The sequence below is a fragment of the Coregonus clupeaformis genome, chromosome 20, assembly GCF_020615455.1.
Source record: "Coregonus clupeaformis isolate EN_2021a chromosome 20, ASM2061545v1, whole genome shotgun sequence".
NCBI classification, from domain to species: Eukaryota; Metazoa; Chordata; class Actinopteri; order Salmoniformes; family Salmonidae; genus Coregonus; species Coregonus clupeaformis.
Window position 1 is genome coordinate 38,296,010 of NC_059211.1, and position 15,392 is coordinate 38,311,401.

Sequence of the window (15,392 nt, forward strand, 5' to 3'; positions counted from 1 at the left end):
CAGCCCAACAACCGAGATCTGTAATGTGAGACAGAAACGAGGATGGTTTCATATCTTTAATGAAAAAACATCAACATCACTCCAGAATCTACGTCAAACAGTAAAACATAGCAACCTTATAATACAACCAGTTAACTTTTTGGCACTTCATATAAGGAACTACTAATACATGGGTGCAAATTAACTACCATTCCACTCCACATGGAGTCTAATAGAACCACTCTGTTTCAACTCTGACTTAAGTACTGTTAATGCAGATAACTGGCATGACAACAAACGTCAGAGGAGTCTGCAACAAACTAATCTGGTAGCCCAAGCAGGAACACTAAGGCCTAGATTAAATCCGGACCGTGGAAGATCCGCACTATAGCACAATGGAAATTTAAAGGCAATGTTTCCGCATTCACGGAGACTGCATTCACGGTAAACACAGCATATGTCTGCTCAATTGGAAATTACCTTTACATTTCAATAGCGCTATAACGCAGATCTTCAGCAGTCTGGATTTAATCTAGTCCTAAATCAGCTAACTTTGACAAACATTCAGAAATAGACGTAACTATTGCTTTTCTAATTTGTTTAAAAATGGAAACTTTAATATGGAGTCAATTATACCATGTCCCTTTCAAGTCTACTTATCTTTATGAAGTCGGAATGTAAAGTTATTTAAGAATATTATGAAATTTAGCTGGCTAACTCTTTGATCCTGCTTTGTGACATACCCCCCTGGCTGTGCCAGGTGCATAACAGGATGCTGCCTACTCTGCTAGACAATGGCCAATTTCTATCCCTGTGTGTGAACAATAATCATCAATACTGTCTCCAATACAGGCCTATGGCTCCAACTCAAGTCACCCCAATAGAGATTGGGGTAGGGAAGGAGGGGGGGGGGTGTTATTTTCTCCTGTGCGTTTAACACACACAGACTAACACAGAGACATACACACAGACTGCATTCACCTCAAATCAATGGAGCATTATACTCATAAAAGCCGTACATTTAAGAGTTTCTCTCTCTGACCTCGTGCTATACAATGTCTGTGTTCATGGAGTAGTTTATCAGAGTTCCCTTCCCTTGAGGCAGTTAATGGACTGCATGCTAATGGTAGCGGCTAGCACTGACTGACTTGGGCAACAAGTTACCCTCATGTCATGTAGTTACATGATTAAAACAATGAATGAATTGTATTGAAAGACAACTGGCCAAATTCAGTTGGAAACAGACATGTCACCACTGACATCTCTGCTGCTGAATCTGCCCAAGGCTCTTCCTGACTAAGACATGTTAGAACATAGGTCTGGGCCTGGCTGTGAGGCTGTGAGAACTACAGTAACAGACAAACCAGCCTTAGAGTTCAGAACAAGTGCTTTGACATGTAGAATTCTAACAAGCATGGAATGTATTGAGCCACCATGGAGGATTGTTTCCTCTGTATTGTACTCTGTATATAGCTCTAGTGGGGATGAAGAGTCCATTAAGGCTCTATATAAAGATAAATGTACTAAAGATACTCAGAGAGACAACCTCCCCCCTTACAAGTGTGACTGACCGGGTTTGAACCCAGGTTGTCTGGACGCCACAAGGCTGTGTTAGCCCAATGAGCTAAAAACCACCAGAGACTCCCAATAGAGAAACAGGAGAATAACAAGCAGGATCTTTAGAGAGGAACTAGTTTCCATGGAAACACAACTTAAATACCCCAAACCACACCACCCCTCCCGTCCCCACATACACGCGAGCATGCTCGCTCAACCATGCACAGACACGCACACACAGACACACACACATACATGTCCTCTGTAACGTAAAGTGCAACTGTACTGTACAACACTATATAGCCAGGCACAAGTAGCCTACCAGGCTCTAACTAGTGATGAAAGAGAGGATCCCTTGTTACCGAACACTCAAATAAAACACAGCTGACAGGGTGCACCCTAGAATGTAGAAGGTAGAATGTAGAAGTGGGAACACTGCTGATGGAACTCAGATCCACATAGACCAGGAAAAGAGCTGTTCACACTCAGAAACCCCCTGTTGCTCACAGAGACACAAAGGTGGTGAGGGAACGCCAGGGGTGCATCTCAATGGTCTAAAATGGCGCCTCACTCTCCTCATCTCCTCCATCTGCACTGATTTGAAAACACAGGCTCGATAAAAGCAATATGGAGGGTGCCTACCAGCGACTGGCTTTCACCAGTCCATGTCTCATGTCAGTGCGGATAAACGAAAGGATATGAGGACAGGGGACAAGGAGAGAAGGCCAGGTTGGACTATAGAGACGCAGCCCCAGTTCAGAAGGAGAAGGTCTGTGGGGGTCTAGCTGTTCCATCAGGTCAGACTGTGTCCTCTCCATCTCCATCAGTAGCTGTACATGGACAGGGGAGTATCCTCCATCATATCATCCTAAACAGGGGAAAACACAACAGGATGCAAGCAGGATGTCAACAGGAACACAAGTAAATGGTGAGCGCTGGTCCAGATGACAGGTGGTGAGTGAAGTAAATGCTAATGCTAACAATGCCTACTTAGTGTAATAGCTCACAAAACAAGACTGACGCTTACGCAAGTCTTCAGGTCTCATTAATGTTAAGCGTGACACTGTCTCTTCACCTAACCACTTGTGTTTCACTGTCTCACCATAGGCAGGTCCTGGAGCCTGCGGAACTCAGGCCGCTGATCCCGTCGTCGCAGTTTGATGAAGAGGAGCAGGGTGATGATGGCTGCAGTGACGATGAAGGCTGACACTAGTCCAGCTAGGAGAGGGTCCAGGGCTGGAGCACCACTATGGAACACTGGCTCCCCTGCTCGGGTGAGGGGAACATATTATACTATATATACATATATAACCCAGGAGGTTGGCGGCACCTTAATTGGGAAGGACAGGCTTGTGGTAATGGCTGGAGTGGAATTAGTGGAATGGTATCAAAAACATCAAACTCATAGTTTCCAGGTGTTTGATGCCATTCCATTTGCTCCGTTCCAGCCATTATTATGAGCCGTTCTCCCTCAGCAACCTCCTGTGATATATAACATAATATATTAAAATATGAAATATATTATAAAATATAAACACAAGCTTTTAACAGGATGTCTTACAAAGAGAATAAGACAGACTTGATTGTAGGATAGTGACAGAGAGAGCGAGCAAGCCCGGGGCTTTCTGGGCATAGGACTAAACTGACACACCCAGCACTGAACTGGCATCCCAACAAAAGCTATGCTGTTCTTTGTTTCCCTGCACAAGTCTGTCCCCCCACCCCCCACCCCCCACATACACACACACTCCCTCCTAAACAGCTAAGGGTACTATCAGCACCACCACCCCACAATCAGCTCTCTGTCTGGCAAGAGACAGAGCCAGTCATGGGACTGACGACTGGACCGTTTAGGTTTTGAGTGTGTGTATGGTTTTATTAGACCGGGGTTGGATGTCTCCACCCTTTATACACCAGAGAGACCATAGTATATAATACTGTGGTTGCTGCTCTTTGATAACAAATAACAAAACACTCTCATAGCAACATAACACACACACACGCATACACAACGAATCCATCTACTCACCATCCACCACATTGAGCTGAGAGGGGATGTCGGCGTGTGTTTTAGCCTGGGATGGAGGGCTGCTGGCTGGGGTGGAAGCCGGGAGAGGAGTGGTGCTGGAGGTCTGGGGCTCAGACATAGGTACAGCTGGGGGAGAAGTGGTGGTAGTGGTGGTGGTGGGAACGGGACTGACTGTCTGTTTAGGCTGGGTAGGGTTAGAGGTCTCTGGGTTAGGGCTGGGGGTTGAGCTGGGCTGGGGGTCAGCGGCGGTGTTAGTTGGATGGGTCTCAGGCCTAATAGGGGGTGGGGAAACGGTGGTGGTGATGGGTGAGTGGGTTTTGGGGTGTTGTGTGGAGGGATGAGGGGCATGGAGTGGTGGAGTGGTGGAGTGGACAGGTGTGTGTGGGGGGGTGGTGGAAGGTTTGTGAACGAGGACTGTGGTAATGGGTGTGTGGGTAGGGGCAGTTTGGTTGTCAGAGGGAGCAACAGAGGGCTGTACGGTTTCTTCAGTGAGGTTCCCTGGGCCAGGGGTCTTCTCAGGGATGGGAGGGGTTTCAGGGACCCCCACACTGGTGGCTAGAAGAGAGAGGAATAAAGGTTTTTAAGTGAAATTCAATACAAGGAAAGAAGGATACATTAATGTTTACAAATCTTTTTATCAATTATAAAAGCCATTGATAGGCGAAAAGCCACAGTCAATATCTGCAGAAAAAACATTCAACAAGAAAAAACACAGTTGAACGCACACACACACTCCAATTAGCAGTGTTTCTTCTAACTCCCAGCCAGAGGACACAGAGGAGAGAGAAGCAGCAGTGTAGTGATGAGATAATATACACCTGTAAAACCTCCCAGAGAGATACAGATACAGAGTGAGTGAGGTGCAGGTGGATGTTTGCAATGAGCCAGTGTGTGTGTGTGTGTCAGGCTCCAAACTTTCTCACCTCTCTGTGCGAAATCACACTGAATTTAATCACCGTGCATCTCTCCTCCTTCTCCACCCCCCTCCAGTTCTACACTCTGCCCTCTTTCTGTATGCCTAACAACACTGTTTCTTGCCGTGAATTCTCTCATGATCTAGTTTTTTTGCTTAATTTCTCCATCTTCTGTCTATCTCATGTCTCTCTTTGTGCTCTAGTTAGTAAACCCAACAGTATCCTCCTTTTAAGGACCATGTTCTGTTTTCTAGTGTGTGTGTGTGTGTGTGTGTGTGTGTGTGTGTGTGTGTGTGTGTGTGTGTGTGTGTGTGTGTGTTTGTCATCACCTCAGCCCAGTCACAGCTCTCCACTCTGCTTGTGCTGTGTCTGACTATGCTGTGGCTTCTAAAAAATACCCCTGACCACTAACCCCTGAACTAAGGTGGCATGGCTCTAAATAGACTGAGAACAAGCTGAATGATTTATCTTAAACAAATTATATGTTTAAATAAATGTACAATTTGAAATTATATTTTATTCAATAATAAAGTAGTCCTCCGAACCAATACAATTCCATTCATTCAATTTTTTATGTTCTACAGTACATTTACCTTGGACCTCTTTCACTACGACTTCTGTGTCGTTGCTGCTGCTACTGCTGCTGTTGTTGTTGTTGGAGAGCCCTCTATCAGTGAGGTCGCTGGCTGGCTTTGGGGAGTCTGTGCTGGGGAGGGACAGAGAGCCTGGAGGAGAGGGAGAACCTCCAGGGAGGGGGGCCTGAGTAGCCGCGGACATACCCAGGGCCAGTGGCCCGTCTGAGGGAGAGGAGGGATCACCAGGGTCCTGGCCTGGAGAAGAGAGACAATCAGGGTGACATTTAGACTTTTAGTTAATAGGAGTGTGTTGCTGAAGCAGTGCACAGTAAGGAAAGACGTAAGGAAAGACATCAAATATTAAATTAATGATCTCTGAAATAAGCCGATCTGTGAATGATGCATTTCTTTCGTCAGATAGTCCTTGTTTTCCAGAAGAATGGCAGATCTATTAGATCCCCCTCAGGACCAGTTAGGATCATTTCTTCCAACTCCTCCTGAGAAGGGGAGGCTGCTCTATTTTTAAAGAAGTGTAGACAGAGAGGATAGATGGTCTACTGGAATAGATGGTAAGGCAGAATACAGATGTAACATGTATTATTCAACTCTGGTCTATGTCTGCTAAAGAGGAGACATAGGGGACCTGCTGAGAATCAGATTCCTTTTACATTTTAAAGGACTGCCATCACGAAAAATATGCATATTCAAACACCACTATACATTTAGCAGACGCTCTTATCCAGAGCGACTTACAGGAGCAATTAGGGTTAAGTGCCTTGCTTAAGGGCACATCGGCATATTTTTCACCTAGTCGGCTCGGGGATTAGAACCAGCGACCTTTCAGTTACTGGCACAACGCTCTTACCCACTAAGCTACCTGCGCGCACACTATCAGTAACTGTCTGTTGCGCTGACATTTGCAGTTAAACAACACAATTCCTATGCAATTAAGGAAAGCTTGATCCAAAGTGAGCTGACATTTGGAACCCATACAATAGCCAACCAGTAACACTCAATGAGCATCAGGTTAGATATTTAGATTCAGGAATCTCTCTTGTTTGTGTTCAATCTCTCTTGCCCTGCCTAAACAATCTCTAGTCTAAACAGTCTCACCATAGTAATCAGGTAGGTTTTGTCACTGTCAGCATTGGTACCAAAAACATTGTAGTTGTTTTTTGCATGGTGACCCACCAGATGAACAACCCCAGGTCTGTAAACACACGTTAGTGTTGAACCATTAGGGAGCATTAGTACCAAAAGAACTGCAGAATCGTGCTGATGTAAATGGGACATTTTTAGCTTTGTGTCATGCCTGTTGTCATGCTGTATAAGCAGTTCAACCAAGTTTTATTGCAGCCAGAAAGGTCACATGCTATCTGTCTGTCTCTCTTCTCCTCTGTCTGTCTTTCCCTCGTCCTCATTTCCATCTATCTATTCCTCTCCTCCTTACCCTCTTTCCTTCTCACCTCCTTCTCTCACACTCCCTCCACCTCGCTCTCTCATACTCCTCTCCTCTCCTCTCCCCCCTCTATCTGATAAAGTCCAGAATACCAGTGTAATGCCATTACAAGCCAGTGACACAGTGTCATGGAGCCTCTTATTCCTCTCGCCATCACTCACACAGCTCAACACACACAAACAAACACACAGTGACGCGCACACAACATGCTGATGGCAAGAAAGCCCATGCACGTCCACACAAACATTTGACATAGCTATATAAGACCATGTACACACACGCGTGTACACATACCAGTGTGTGAAAAGTGAGTGGCTGTACAATACTGGCCCTGTTCCTCTGCCTCAGCTCTGTTAGGGCTGCTCAGGTCAAGCATTGGGGGGAGGGTGTGTGTATGTGTGTTGTGTATGGAGGGGGCTGGGGGAGTTATAAAGGGAACCACTGTTTGCCATGGAGAAACACTTTCCCCTCTTCACGTGTTACAGGGTCACACACATGCACACACACACACACTCAGGGCGATACAGCATGTACCTGGGGAAAGAACTTGACCCTTACGTCTGAAAGAACAGCCAACCATTTCTCTGCTAGCAGCTGGCCAGTTTTCCTTTCAGCACTGGGTGTGTATCTGTGTGAGCTATACTGTAGCTGTTTTCTAGACCCATATTTAGGCTATACAAATCTAGGGCCAATCAGAATAACAAGAATATGACAATGCTGCTAACTGAAATAGGCCACTTATTTACAAACTCACAATCCTCCTGTATAAAAATTAAATAAAAATGAAAAACACATCTGTATATCCTCAGAATAAAAATGTAAATGTCAGAGTTCACATGGAATATAGCAAAGGAAACGTTGTGTGCAACAGTGGCCTTTTCAGAGCTCCTTATTCAGGTCTCCATTTTTGACCTGGTTTGGCGTCTGTGTAGCCTCTTCTCTATTTCTCCTCTCCTTCAACCCTCGTCACCTCCTCTTCTCTCCTCTCCTACAATTTAATCTAACCAAGCTTGGAAGAAAAATGTCAGTTGACTACATGACTATAGACTAGAAGATGACTGGATGTCACTTTAGTGACAGTGTGGCAAACCTGTTGACAGCATATACAGCCAACTGCAGGCTTTGACATTCAACTGACTGAGTTTCGACACTCATTTACGAGCAGCAAATGCCATCCTGTGACTCTATGCTATTTCCAAGTTAATTTTCATTCCAGCTTGAAGAGCTTGTGACAGCATCGTGCTGCAATTAATAAAACATTTTCAAATGTCAACCTGTGTTTCCCTGTTCTTACTTAGCCACTGAAGACTATACACTCTGCTAAGTAGAATTGAGAGAGTCAGAAAGAGAGAGACAGAGAGAGGGGTGAGAAAGCAGACAGAGAGAGGGAATGTGAGATGGCAAAAAGAAGGATGGAAGGGTGAGAAAGGGAGAGAGAGATGGGAGGGAGAGGTGAAAGACAGAGTTGTAAGAGAAATGGAGTGTGAGTGAGGAGCTGAGATCTGGTAGAAATATGGAGGAGGAGGAGGAGGAGGAGGAGGAGGAGGAGGAGCTAATACTGCAGTAATAAGTGCTCTGTACTTTTATAAAACACTAAGGCCTGTGCTGTCTATGTATTAGATAAGCGATATGCGACTTTAGTTTTGGGCTGGCTTCATTGCTGTCTAGGAGAGGGAGCAAAAAGGGAGAGACAAAGGGAGCTGGCCAGAACACAGCTAAGAGTGTGGCAGGGACATAAATGTTTGTTCTGAACTATAAATAACTGTGATTGTTCCAAAGCCTACTCAGTCCCTCCTGCTACACACACACACACACACAGAGAGAGAGAGAGAGAGTGTATGTATATTGGACACAGAAAATTGTAGCAATACTTGATACAATAGGATAGAGTGCTTGCCTTGCAACCCAAGACCTCAGTTCAAGTTGTGGTCAGGCACTGATTTGGACCTGAATGTGCAATTTTTTGGTAGGAGCCGTGGCAGACACACAGGGCGTCTGTAAGAACCTTACGAACACACCCAGCCTGCCTGCATCCTCCCTCTGTGGTTTGATGAAACAAATATAATTGGGTGCATCTCAAGACACTAGACAAGTGTCCTGGGGTACCCCCAGGGGCCGTGGTTGCACATTTTAGTTCCAGCCCAGCACTAACACCTGTTTGCCCTTGATTAGTTGAATCAGGTGTGTTACTGCTGGGCTGGAACAGAAATGTGCAACGCTGTGGGCCCCCCTTGTAGGAAAGGGTTGAGGAACACTGGTCTAAGGCAGCATCCTTCCCTCCTTTCCTTCATCTGCACCATAGAGAGAACAACTGTTACATTATCTATAATGTGCACAAAGATATAACACCCTCGCCATGGAACCAGGGTCCAACCCTACAACCCCCCATGTTTGTCCTCAGAAGATTACCCTCTGTGTGTGTGTGTGTGTGTGTGTGTGTGTGTGTGTGTGTGTGTGTGTGTGTGTTTGTGTGTGTGTGTGTGAGTCTGTGTCTGTGTGTGTGAGAGAGAGAGAGAGATAGCGACCCTAGACTGATCACAGCTAAACAGCCAGTCATTATTCTGACCGTTAAAAACGGATCAGTAGAAATATCTAAAAACAGCAAATTGTGTGTGTGAACTACTGTATAGTTAAATAAAGGTTAAAAAAAATAAAAAAATATATGCTTAACTGTTTGTGAATAAAATCTTTGTTCATTGCAGCAGACTAACAAGACAGCCTTTTAGTGACTGGTATGGCTCACTAACTGATTCAGAGAGTTAAAATGATCATGGTGGGCCTACCACTTATTAGCAGTGTCATAACCTAGGCATAGACTGTCTGCATCTCTCACACACTCCTACGTTTTTACTATGCCTGTGAAATGTTCACTAATAATGTGAGAGACAGAGCAGACCATCAAATTTAACAGAGAACAGAGAAAAAATATAGGATCAGCATGGGTTTGAGAGAGAGAGAGTGTGTGAGAGAGAGAGAGAGCAAGCAAAGAATGACATGATGAAAATGTAAAGGTGGAGGGAGGACGGGAAGGGGAGATAGAGAGAAGAGGAAAAATACATTGACTGAAATAATTGCTAGCGGCATAACTGTATTATAAACCTACATACACAATGACTTCGACATACAGCAAATAAATCACATGGGCTTTTTGCTTATTCAAACAGGCCACAATTTATCCATCATGCGCACGATGATGTAAGTTTTTTTTTTTTATGGATCTGAGAGCCAGGACTACAATGTATTATGTGTGTATTTATTCTAACAACCTCTCAAACTGCGAAAGAAAACACAGAAGTGCGAATCACAGAGCTTCTTACCTTCTACATTCGAACCCAAGCTGAGGATCAGAACGCACAGAGCGACGAGTATTTTGGTTTCCATCGCTCTCTCCTATGATCTAACAGTAACTATTAAAAGTCGGATGCCGTCTCTTCCTCTTCGCAGAGGTCTGTTGTGGTTAGTTCTCTGTGGCCCTCTCAACTATAAATAACTGTTAGCGCGGCGGCCCTTTGGAGAGCAGGAGTGAGCTAGCTTGCTTGACGAGTCTCCGAAGTGCGCGAATAAAAAGTATTCTCCTAAACGAATACAAAGTGCCACGTGTTTAACGCAGTTCTTGGTGGGTCTGCTTCCCTGCTGACTCACTAGTTCAAGCTACTGTACCTCGGCAGTCTGACGAACACACAACGTAAAGAGATACAAGCCAAATAGACTGATTTTCCTATTAGCCTTTGCTCAGAAAAATGAGTGTCATCGCCGAACCATCACCACCAGCGACAAAAGTGCCAATAGAAGGGGCGTGATGGAGAGAGGGGAGGAAGGAGAGGCAGGGAGGGGCACAGAGACGCCCTGAAATTATAACTCATACAGCAGATTTATCATACAGTCTGTGACAGAAATAGGGGACATTATTTTCTCAATAAAGGATGCACCCCTCATATGACGCAGAGGAGAACAATGGCACAGAGGCATGTCTGTTCTACATAATATTCTAAGGAAATAAGCCCAATATAGTAAACTTTGTTTTATTCATTTAGGAACATTTACACTTGTTGGCTCTCTGGAAATATTTTTATTTATTTTGTGTGTCTGTTGAAAAGCCATTGTGTATCTTTCACTGACAACAAATATAGTCATATTGAAAAATCATATCGAACAAATATTAAATGGATCAACTAAATTGCATTTCCCACCAAGGAAGTTGAAGGCTACTGTCCTGTCATCAACTGACACAACTGGCTATGACATAACAGGGCGTTTTACTGTAATAAAAATGTATGCAATGTTTTCAAACACCCACAAAGAGGCACTGTTGCACTGTAAACCAATCTACAAAGCGACGAGACTCCATAGACTGAGAAACCCATCACTTACCCCTCTCGGCTTGCCACACGCAAGCAACGTCAGATAAGAGTGAATTGCTGTCACCTTTTCATCAACATTAAGGTAGTCTATCTAGCCTATGTATTGTTAGGAAATAAGTGCAAAACATCCATGATTTTGAATACCATAAGAGTCAAATATATGGCTCTGCGTAGGGCTATTCAAATGTATATCACTACTATAGACTTTAAAATTCAAGACTGGAACATACGTAGAACATGTATCATTAAAGATTTTCATACAATTTTAATGCCTCATAATTTGTCTTTATAAAATTATCCCTGCTTTGAAAGCAGGGCGGTGGTTGAAGGAAAGACAAGTGGCATAATCGCTTCTCATTGGATGTGGGGGCAATGACGTTGCAGAGGCTGAAGTCGGTAGCTGGGAGCTGGCAGCATCTGCATCATTTCGACCGTCGTAGCAAAGACAGTGACAATATACTGGATATTTAGCCAGTAACAAGTAACACACATTTCTAATGCCAACGAATGTTTGGATGATAATTAAAACGGTAGGTTTAACTATCTTACTAGATTGTCTTTACAGACACATTTTCAAGAGGGTAACAAGATGCTTTGCTAGCTAACTTGTGACCCCAGACAGACAGACAGAAGAATCGGGGCCCACAGAGGCCGGTCAGCTAACAGGGTTTAGCTACGGAAGCTAAAATTATTTAGCTAGTACAGAAGAGCCAGTCATTCAAATCGTGGTTACAGACAATTGACTAGTGCCGCGTTCTGTAGCTAGCTAACAAGCTAGCCAGACAGTTAGCTAGCTAAAGAAGCGGCTCCGCCTTTTATTGACAGACAGGCCGGTTGGGTTAACATGGAGACATCGGGGAGAATAACAACCACGCCAGACGCCCTCGACTTCACAGTGGAAAACGTGGAGAAGGTAAGAATCTTAGTCTATGGACAAATTCACCAATCAAACATGTAGAATCACAATAATAATCACAATATCAGATGTGTGTAGCCTACGTGGGTCTCTGTAATGTATTTTCTATGGGGTAGTTATAATGGTGGGGGGGTATAGTTACAACATATACAGTATCATGACATGAGTTTATCAGCTAACCGTGGTGCAACAAACAAGTTGTTTTTTTGTCCCTGCACTGAATGAGACCAGCTAGTCTTTGCAGCTGAAACGGTAACAATAGCAAGTCTTTATTCTGTCCCATTGCCTGTGTATTCTCCTGACCAGTGGTGGAAAAAGTACCCAATTGTCATACTTGAGTAAAAGTATAGATACCTTAATAGAAAGTTACTCAAGTAAAAGTCACCCAGTAAAATACTATTTGAGTAAAAGTCTAAAAGTATTTGGTTCTGAATATACTTAAGTAGCAAAAGTAAATGTAATTGCTAAAATATACTTAAGTAGAAAAAGTAAAAGTATAAATCATTTCAAATTCCTTATATTAAGCAAAGTAGACAGCACCATTTTCTTGTTTTTGAAATTTACATATAGCCAGGGGCTCACTCCAACACTCAGACATAATTTACAAAAGATGCATTTGTGTGTAGTGAGTCCCCCAGATCAGAGGCAGTAGGGGTGACCATGTGTTTTATTGATAAGTGCGTGAATTGGACAATTTAACTGTCCTGCTAAGTATTCAAAATGTAACAACTACTTTTGGGTGTCAGGTAAAATGTATGGAGTAAAAACTACATTATTTTCTTTAGGAATGTAGTAAAGTAAAAGTAAAAGTTGTCAAATATAAATAGTAAAGTACAGATACCCCAAAAAACGACTTAAGTAGTACTTTAAAGTATTTTTACTTAAGTACTTTACACCACTGCCCCTGAATCAATAGCTATGACTGGTGGGCTAGTCTCTCTCCCGGTCTGTGTGATGCACTATATCATCCAACCCACTCTGGTGAAGGTTGTTGTGACTAAATGTAGGCTAGAAGAAAAGGGTAGAGTGGAGTGCATTGTGGGTACAGTGCAGAATATCAAAACAAAAGTAGAACTAAGTGCTCTTTGGTTAAGTCAAGGTCTAGAATGTAACCGAAGAGGCAAGGCACTCTTTATACTAGGGTTTTAAGTGCCTTTATTTCTATGGCATGTGTCTGCCCACTTGAGATTATTTATCTGATGATGTAATTTCTAGTAGCCTATGTAGAGTCTTACGCCTTCTGTCCAAATGTAATCTTCCTAACATCTCATACACACACTGCATCTATTCCTCTTCATCTGTCACAGACTGACTGCCTGGCTGGCAAGTGGTAGGATTTATAATCAGTATCTAGAACATCTAAAGTTGTTTAATGAATCCACAGCGGCTGATGTGTGTGTGTTCCATATATTCCGCCACAGGGAATGCCCGGGCTTGATAGGCATGATTTAAACAGATACCATACGCACACAAATTCACTTTTAATATGCAGCAGAACACAAACCTCAAGGCAAGTTTTGATGTGTGTGTGTGTGTGTGTGTGTGTGTGTTCTGGAGCCTAGTGGTAGTCGGTGTGCTTAGGAGGACAGAGGAGATTGTGCAACATGCTGGTGGTCAATAAGATGGAAGGATCCATTTCTCCCTCTCGCTCCCTGTGTATAGCTTGCTCTCATTACTTGTCTTTGTCTAGGCATCTCATTTTCTTTCTCTTATCTCCCCTTCTCCATCGTTCTCTGTTCTTATCTTTGTGTGATTTGTTTTCTCTCAGTTCTTCTGCAGACAGTCCTGCTACCGTGATCTTCTTACAATATTATGCCACCTGTCTTCCTGTCCGCCTGTTTGTCTTTGTCTGCATTTCTGTCTTTGTCTGTCTGTCCATCCATCCTGTCTGTGTCCCTCTGTCTGTGTCCCTCTGTCTGTGTCCCTCTGTCTGTGTCCCTCTGTCTGTGTCCCTCTGTCCATTCGTCCTGTCTGTGACCCTCTGTCTGTCTGGTCTAAACTCTGAGAAAGATAAAATGTTTGTGTGCATTACAGTCCATTAGTCTTTGATCAGGTCTGGCTAATTGTATCCCCATACTACTGTGCACTGGAGCTCTCAGCTAATGATTAGCCAGCTGGGAGGGAGCGAGGGGGAGAGAGAGAGAGAATTCTGGTACTGGAGGTCATTATACCCACCAGCCAACTCTCCATCATCTAAGGTGTGTGTGTTGGCATGCTGTGGCTGCTAGGTTTCTGTGATGAATCTCCCTGTTGCTGGGTGGCCGGTGACCAGGGTCAGAGGAGAGGAGAGGGGGTTGGCGGAGAGGGGGACGGGTGAAACAGAGAAAAAAAGTGTGGATGAGATGGAGGAGCGAGTTGGATGGAGGTTGGGAGAGAGAGGGGTGGGGTGGGGGTAATGTCTGTGACATTGACAGTAAAGAAAGGAGGGAGTGTGGGATGTGGGAGGGGTGATTCCACCGTCTTGATTAGAGAGACAGTGGAAGGGAGTACGAGAGAGGGGGGAAAAAGGGAGGTGGAGGAGGCGATATGCGACAGTCATGATTAAGAGAAGGCTAGAGGGACAGAGATATGGAGAACAGGAGAGGGAGAGGAAATTGAAGTGCAGGGGGAGAGGGAGAAATAGTAAAGATAGAGAAAGCTGTGGCTGCATCTCAATAGATACAGGTGGCTCCTTCTCATTGGCTCTTTTCTGATTCACACAATTTATAGCTAGAGTGTGTCTCAATTGTGTGTAGCTTCCTCTCCTTGTCTTCCCTCCTCCCTCTCCTTGTCTCCTCTCCTTAATCTCCTTGTCTCCTCTCCTACTGCTGTGAATAGGGAAAACTAGGCCGGTGAAAGCAGTCGTTGGCCGGAAGGTGTCCACCATATGTGCTGTTGTTTTCAGATCGATGCAGATGGGAGAGAGATGGACGAGGAGTTGAAGGAGAGCAAGACACTGTAGACCAGTGCTCTCCAACCCTGTTCCTGGTGAGCTACCTTCCTGTAAGTTTTCGCCCTAACCCTAATCTAGCGCGCCTGATTCTAGTAATTAGCTGGTTGATAAGCTGAATCAGGTTAGTTACAACTGGGGTTGGATTGAAAACCTACAGGATGGTAGCTCTCCAGGAACAGGGTTGGAGAGCCCTGTTGTAGACTGTTGAGATGTACATTGAGTGTACATAACATTAGGAATACCTTCCTAATATTGAGTTGCACCCCCTTTTGCACTCAGAACAGCCTCAACTCGTCTGGGCATGGACTCTACAAGGTGTCAAAAGCATTCCACAGGGATGCTGGCCCATGTTGACTCCAATGCTTCCGGCAGTTGTGTCAAGTTGGCTAGATGTCCTTTGGGTGGTGGACCATTCTTGATACACACGAGAAACTGTTGAGCGTGCAAAACTCAGCAGCGTTGCAGTTCTTGACACACCATTGTGCCTGGCACCTACTACCATACCATGTTCAAAGCAATTCAATATTTTGTCTTGCCCATTCACCCTCTGTATGGCACACGTACACAATCCATGTCTCAATTGTCTCAAGGCTTTAAAATCCTTCTTTAACCTGTCTCCTCCCCTTCATCTACACTGATTTGAAGTGGATTTAACAAGTGACATCAATAA

At 44.3% G+C, this 15,392-nt stretch overlaps 2 protein-coding genes across 5 annotated transcripts in view; one reads left to right on the forward strand and one right to left on the reverse strand.

The window, feature by feature from the left end:
* Positions 1 to 42: 42 nt before the first annotated feature.
* On the reverse strand, positions 43 to 10,305 carry LOC121533356 (leucine-rich repeat extensin-like protein 5). Its single transcript, XM_041839210.1, has 5 exons — positions 9,831 to 10,305; positions 5,073 to 5,309; positions 3,566 to 4,120; positions 2,639 to 2,802; positions 43 to 2,404 (listed from the first exon to the last, which is right to left on the reverse strand). The coding sequence occupies exons 1-5, from the start codon at positions 9,892 to 9,894 to the stop codon at positions 2,360 to 2,362; spliced, it is 1,065 nt and encodes a 354-aa protein (XP_041695144.1). The 5' UTR covers positions 9,895 to 10,305; the 3' UTR covers positions 43 to 2,359.
* A 975-nt stretch (positions 10,306 to 11,280) lies between these two features.
* ipo13b (importin 13b) overlaps positions 11,281 to 15,392 on the forward strand; it is a 29,959-nt gene continuing 25,847 nt past the window's right edge. For 2 of the 4 annotated variants that reach the window (XM_041839211.1, XM_041839214.1), the window contains exons 1-2: positions 11,281 to 11,404; positions 11,704 to 11,787. In XM_041839211.1, the coding sequence (XP_041695145.1) occupies positions 11,372 to 11,404; positions 11,704 to 11,787 (117 nt within the window). In that variant the 5' untranslated portion in view covers positions 11,281 to 11,371. Of the gene's footprint in view, positions 11,405 to 11,636; positions 11,788 to 15,392 lie in introns of all 4 variants that reach the window. The other 2 variants (XM_041839212.1, XM_041839213.1) reach the window with 2 other exon arrangements.